Source organism: Palaemon carinicauda, chromosome 13, assembly GCF_036898095.1.
Source record: "Palaemon carinicauda isolate YSFRI2023 chromosome 13, ASM3689809v2, whole genome shotgun sequence".
Classification (NCBI taxonomy): domain Eukaryota; kingdom Metazoa; phylum Arthropoda; class Malacostraca; order Decapoda; family Palaemonidae; genus Palaemon; species Palaemon carinicauda.
Window position 1 is genome coordinate 67,741,415 of NC_090737.1, and position 6,552 is coordinate 67,747,966.

At 36.0% G+C, this 6,552-nt stretch overlaps 1 protein-coding gene across 2 annotated transcripts; it reads left to right on the forward strand.

Moving 5' to 3' along the window:
- Positions 1–201: 201 nt before the first annotated feature.
- On the forward strand, positions 202–6,340 carry LOC137652310 (uncharacterized). Of its 2 annotated transcripts, XR_011046252.1 has the most exons (4): positions 202–3,001; positions 3,212–3,483; positions 3,749–4,788; positions 5,054–6,340. XR_011046252.1 is itself a non-coding variant. In XM_068385627.1 (3 exons), exons 1-3 carry the CDS (start codon positions 1,402–1,404, stop codon positions 3,827–3,829), a joined length of 1,953 nt encoding a protein of 650 aa, XP_068241728.1. In that variant the 5' UTR covers positions 202–1,401; the 3' UTR covers positions 3,830–6,340. The 2 variants fall into 2 exon arrangements, 1 of the variants encoding a protein (XP_068241728.1); XM_068385627.1 differs by having other exon boundaries at positions 3,749–6,340.
- Positions 6,341–6,552: the final 212 nt, after the last annotated feature.

Consider the following 6,552-nt stretch of genomic DNA (forward strand, 5'->3'; position numbering starts at 1 on the left):
TATATATATATATATATATATATATATATATATATATATATATATATATATATATATATGTATATATATACATATATATATATATATATATATATATATATATATATATATATATATATATATATATATATATATATATATATATATATATATTATAATAACCCTCCTATCATTATTTAGCATTTCTAATTACACCTATTATTGTGTATAATTTTAGCGCCATCTATTGATTGCTGATCGTAGCAGACAGCATGAATGAAATTACCTTTTGTGAATTTTACGTATGTAATCCTTGGAAATGTTTACTTCCAAGCTCTTTCAAGTTAATACTTTCGAGTTCGTTATCCGGTGGCTAATTCTTCACTTGTTTATAGTGTTTATTAAGTGGTTATTTGTTATTATTTTGTTATATATTTATACGTGATTTAAAATAAGTAAAGTATTTGTTTAATTTTAACTTTTAATTTGATCATTCTCCTAATATATCTACTATACCTACATGAAGTGTTGCCCTCATTACTGAGAATTTATGAATGAATAGTCAAGTGGAAAGCTGAAGTTGTGACAAATTGGGGGCCTGTGTCCGGGATGTACTTACGTATGTGTTACGCTTACGCTCGATCTTGACGGATTGTGAAATTAATTTTGTTGTTTCTCTAAAATGATGGACAACGTGAGTGTAGTGTATTAGTGATATTTTGCTAGTTTATAACTGACCACCACCGGATAGTGTTCTCCAGCGCGCTCACACTTTCCCCAAGAGAATGTCGTGTTGTTACACGTCATCTTAAGCATACATCGAGATTTTGGAGGACGTGCAGGCAGGGTAATGGCATCCTAGAATTCGTCATTCTTTTAACCCTCAACTCTGTTGACTACCATCGCTTAGCGATATCTTCATAGTCGCCCCAACTTCTCGAGGTGCTTCGAGGCATTCAAAACCTCATCATAAGGAATTGAAAGATTCCTTCCTTAGGAACTTCTGCTCCTCTTGCTCAGGGTACGACCTTCGCTCTTTAAAGGATTTCGGCTTCATATTGTTACGACCACGTGGTGAAGAACTTCGTTCCACCTCGATGGATATTTAAAGGTTTATTCCTTGTTCAGGTAACTCTTGGTACTTCCAATTATTTACTTCATTCAAAATATTTTATTCAAGATTATTAGTGGTTGTGCATTATTGGTGAACCAAGTTTTCTGATTGGCATGGATTATTAAAGCCTTGTTCATTTAAGTGAATTTCTGAACATTGTAGGACTTAAGGATTAAGGAAATTCCTGTGGTTTGTGGGTGCCTTCGCACCATAAATCCATGAATGCCCTGACGTTTTTAAGTCTTAAAGCTTGCGTATAATAGTAATATAATTTCCAGTGATATTTTCCATTTTATCAGTATTGAGAGATGCCTTTTGATCTTGAGAAATTTTTAGGTGCACCCAGGGAGCACCTAAATACGTTACACGAAGCTAAAAAGGACCAGCTTCGCCAAATAGCTGTAAGGGCAAGAATATCTGTAGGTCATGCTGTGGTGAAAGCTGAATTATTGGGAAAGATATTAGATTTCCTAATAAATAGTGGTAACATAACTGAAGAAGAGGCTCTTCCCTTAAGGCCTTTAACACTTGAACGAGGTGCTGCTCGTACTGTTACTATAACTGAAGACCCAGAGATAGTGAAATTGAAACTCCAACTTGAACTGCAGCAGTTAACACTAGAAGCTGAACAAAAAAGGCTTGAAGCTGCAAATGCCGCAGTAGAAACTGAGCAAAGAAGACTTGAAATAGAACGTAAAGAAAAAGTTCTGTTGGAAAAGGAACTATCAGCCATAAGAATAGAAGAAAGGTTGGCAGAAAAACAGCTACCCGATGCTTTTGACCTTAGTAAAGCACGCAAACTCCTGCCTGTCTTCGATGAAAAAGATCCTGATGTTTTTTTCATTACTTTTGAAAACACTGCAACGTCTCTCAACTGGCCTAGAGACCAATATGTTCTCTTAATCAGAAACTCCTTCAAAGGAAAAGCTGCATATGTGGCAGCACAACTTGTCCAAGAAAGGGATTATGAAGTCTTTAAAACTGCCATATTAGATGCTTATAGTGTTACAGCAGAAGGGTATAGACAAGTCTTCAGACAAACTTTGAAGAACCAAGCTCAAACCTATCTAGAGTTTTTCACATTGAAGTTGAAGCAGTTTAATAAATGGATAGATAAGGAACAAATAACTACTTTAGAACAATTAAAGAATTTAATAGTTTTAGAAGAATTCCTGAGGCGTATTACAGCTAATGTGGCAATGTTTATTAGAGAAAAACAAGAAAAAAATGGCAAAAGGGCTGCCCTATTAGCTGATGATTACCATCTCATTCATAAACTTAAACCACATTCGTCCTCACCTTCATCTTCCCCCCAGGTTTGTACTTTTTGTAAGAAAGAAGGTCATCATATTAAAGACTGTCCTAGTCCCAAATGCAAAGCATCTCATGGTAAGGCTTCTCCTAATGCTTTTTCACAAGGACCTAAATCAGGGAATACTGCAAATAAAACTACTCTTCACTGTGCTCAACCTCTATCAGACTTTACAGCATTTACATATCCTGGTAAAGTAAATGATATTCCCGTGCAAATTTTGAGAGATGCAGGGTCATCTCAAACTATCATTAGCTCAAAGTTAAAAGATTTAGCTAAACCAACAGATCAGTATGTAACTGTGTCAGATTTGACTTGTCAAAAGATTTTACCTATTGTAAAGATTTTTCTTGATTGTCCTTATTTTAAAGGTTCAACTAATGTCGCCTTGTTGGATTCTGACCTGCCTTGCAACAACATAGACATGATACTTGGTAATGACTTGGCTCAAACTAACGGTACTCCTAGTCTTATCATTACACAGCCTGAAGTAGTTATCGAAAAAGCTTGCAAAGAGTTTTCTCCGGTGGTAGAGCTTCCCTGCCAAGTAGTCACCAGGTCTACAACCTCAACTTCTAGCGACACTGAACACACAGGTAAGGTGGATCAAAGTACCTTAGGTGAAAAAGTCCTTGCTGATCTTGTTGATATTCCCTCAGATGATTTTGTAGAGTATCAAAGGTCTGATGATAGTTTGAAAGAATACTTTGATAAAGTAAAAGATGACGTTGATGAAAGTAAGTTACCATATTTTTATTTTGATAATGACATCCTTATGTGACTTTATAGACCTTTGAAGATTGCAGGACAAAATTCCTGGCATGATAGTTACCAGCTTGTAGTTCCTTCTAATCTTCGTGCAGCCTTATTGGATCTTGCTCATTCAGCAGAGTCTCATCTAGGCATTTCCAAAACCTATAAGCGTTTGCTGGACGATTACTACTGGCCTGGTATGAAAGCTGATGTAAAGCACCACATAGAATCTTGCCATCCCTGCCAGGTAACTGGTAAACCAAATCAGAAAATACCTCCAGCACCATTAGTTCCTATTACAGTACCTAATTCTCCTTTTGAAAAGGTAATTGTAGATTGTGTTGGTCCACTTCCTAAAACTAAAAAACAAAATGAGTACATTTTAACCTTGTTGTGTCCAACTACTAGATTTCCTTTAGCCGTACCTATAAAAAACATATCTGCTAGAACAATTATTGTTAATCTTCTTAAAATATTCACCATTTTTGGTTTTCCAAAAGAGCTTCAGTGTGATCAGGGGACAAACTTCACTAGTGATTTGTTTAAGCAAACTTTAAAGCAATTAAACATCTCCCATATTTTTGCTTCAGCTTATCACCCTCAGACTAATGGAGCCCTCGAACGAGTACACCAGACCATTAAAAACCTCCTGCGCAAGTACATTTGTGTAACTGGACGAGACTGGGATGAAGACCTGGATCTACTTATGTATGTACTTAGGAGTACACCTAATGAATCGACTGGAATTTCTCCCTTCGAGATGATGTTCGGCCGCAGACCTAGGACCAACCTTAGTATGGTAAAAGAAAACATCCTAAGAGGTACTTACAAAGACCAGCAAGTAAGTATTCCGCAATACCTTCAAAGTCTTAAGGTTAAATTTGACCATGTTTATGAATTTGCCAATCTGAATTTAACTAACAGTCAGATTCGAATGAAAAACCATTACGATAAAAAGGCCAAAATTAGAACTTTCAAAGTAGGAGATGATGTACTTGTATATCGACCAGTTCCAGGAGCTCCATTGAGAGAAAAATTTATGGGTCCGCATAAAATCACTAAAAGGGTCTCTAAAAACAACTTATGCAATTGAAACTCCAGATAAAAGGAAGCCTAGCCAGTTAGTGCACATTAATCTTATAAAACCATACCAATTTGCAAAGATTTCTCCACAGGCAGTTCACTTGATAAGTAGAGAGACTGATCACTCCACTCACAACTCGAGGATAACTACTCCCATCGAGACTTCTCCTACCCCGAAAAACCTAGTACCCGAGGCAGTTGATAATGATAAACTTTTAGCTCCTCTTGAGCCAGACGAAGAAGAAACTTTGGCTCATAATCATATTTTGTCATGGAAAGATGCTAGTAATTCAGATTCTTTCTTTACTTTCACAGTATCTTGGTCATCTTCCTAAAGTGGAAAGGGAAGAATTAGAGGCTGTTCTGAAGTTTTATCCTGCAATATGTTCAGACACTCCTGGTTGCTGTACCTTGGTGCAACATGATATTGTGCTAGAACCAAACGCCAATCCCGTTCGTCAACCTTTTTATCGGGTGTCCCATCGTTTATTACCAGCCTTGAAGGCTGAGGTTGAGTATTTACTAAAACTAGATTTGGCTGCACCAAGTCAGTCTCCCTGGGCATCGCCTTGTATTTTAGTAAAAAAGCCTAACAATTCCTATCGTATGTGTACGGATTATAGAAGGGTTAATTCTTTAACGATCAAGGATGCTTATCCATTATCTAGAATTGCGGATATTATTGACTCTCTGAGTAATTCTAAATACCTTACCCAGATTGATCTCTTGAAGGGTTATTATCAAATTAAATTAACAGATAGGACGAGAGAGATATCAGCATTTATAACACCTTTTGGTCTCTTTGAATACAGAGTTTTGCCATTTGGGATGACTAATGCTCCAGCTACATTCCAAAGGATGGTCCATGAAGTTACACGTGGTTTGGAGGGTGTGTATGTCTATTTGGATGACATCGTAATTGCTAGTATCTCCTGGGACGAACATCTCGAGATCTTAAGAGAACTCTTAAAGACTCCTGGAAGCTAACCTAGTTATTAATTTAGCCAAGAGTTCATTTGGTAAGGCAAAAGTTACATACCTAGGACATGTCATTGGTAGTGGCTCCATATTACCCAAGGATACTAATGTAAAGGCTATAACTGCATTTCCCACTCCTAGTGATAAAAAAAGAACTCAAAACTTTCTTAGGTATGGTGTCATATTATTCAAAGTTTTGTCCTAATTTTGCCATCATAACTTCTTCTCCTACATGTCTTGACATCCAGCAAAGTAAGGTTTCACTGGACACAGGATCACGATAAGGCCTTCCGGCAGCTAAAGTTATTCATGACTTCATCTCCTTTGTTGCAAGCTCCTAATCTTACTAAACCTTTTTTTATACAGGTCGATGCTTGCAATACTGGATTTGGTGGTGTCCTACTGCAATAAATCAATGGGACCAGTACTTTTCCTCCTTTGTTGGAACACCTGCTGCCAGTATCTTATTACTCGGGAGCGTTCAAAGGCGCTCAACTAGGATGGCCTACCATCGAGAAAGAATTATATAGTCTTGTTGCAACTGTCCTTCATTTTCGTCCATATCTGGAAGGTGCTGCACGTGTCGTCATTTACACCGACCACAAACCCCTTACCTTCCTCGAAAGGGCAAAGCTTAACAAAAAGAAACTTCTTCGATGGTCATATATCTTGTTGTTTTACAACATTGAGATCCACAGCATTCGAGGATCAAACAACACCATCGCAGACGCATTATCACGTCTTAGACAGAAAACCACAATTCACTAAATTTGTCAATAAGATTGTCATAGTAATTTCATTCCTAACAGGGGGGAACTATAATAACCCTCCTATCATTATTTAGCATTTCTAATTACACCTATTATTGTGTATAATTTTAGCGCCATTTATTGATTGCTGATCGTAGCAGACAGCATGAATGAAATTACCTTTTGTGAATTTTACGTATGTAATCCTTGGAAATGTTTACTTCCAAGCTCTTTCAAGTTAATACTTTAGAGTTCGTTATCCGGTGGCTAATTCTTCACTTGTTTATAGTGTTTATTAAGTGGTTATTTGTTATTATTTTGTTATATATTTATACGTGATTTAAAATAAGTAAAGTCTTTGTTTAATTTTAACTTTAATTTGATCATTCTCCTAATATATCTACTATACCTACATGAAGTGTTGCCCTCATTACTGAGAATTTATGAATGAATAGTCAAGTGGAAAGCTGAAGTTGTGACTATATATATATATATATATATATATATATATATATATATATATATAATATATATATATATATATATATATATATATATGTATGTATGTATATGTATATATTTAT

What these genes read in the sequence shown, in the direction of transcription:
- LOC137652310 (XM_068385627.1), top strand. Translation starts at nt 1,402, where the DNA reads ATGCCTTTTGATCTTGAGAAATTTTTAGGTGCACCCAGGGAGCACCTA. An exon ending in TAGCGACACTGAACACACAG is followed by an intron (nt 3,002 to 3,211) that starts GTAAGGTGGATC and finishes TGAAGATTGCAG; the next exon opens with GACAAAATTCCTGGCATGAT. An exon ending in CTAATTCTCCTTTTGAAAAG is followed by an intron (nt 3,484 to 3,748) that starts GTAATTGTAGAT and finishes TTTTTGCTTCAG; the next exon opens with CTTATCACCCTCAGACTAAT.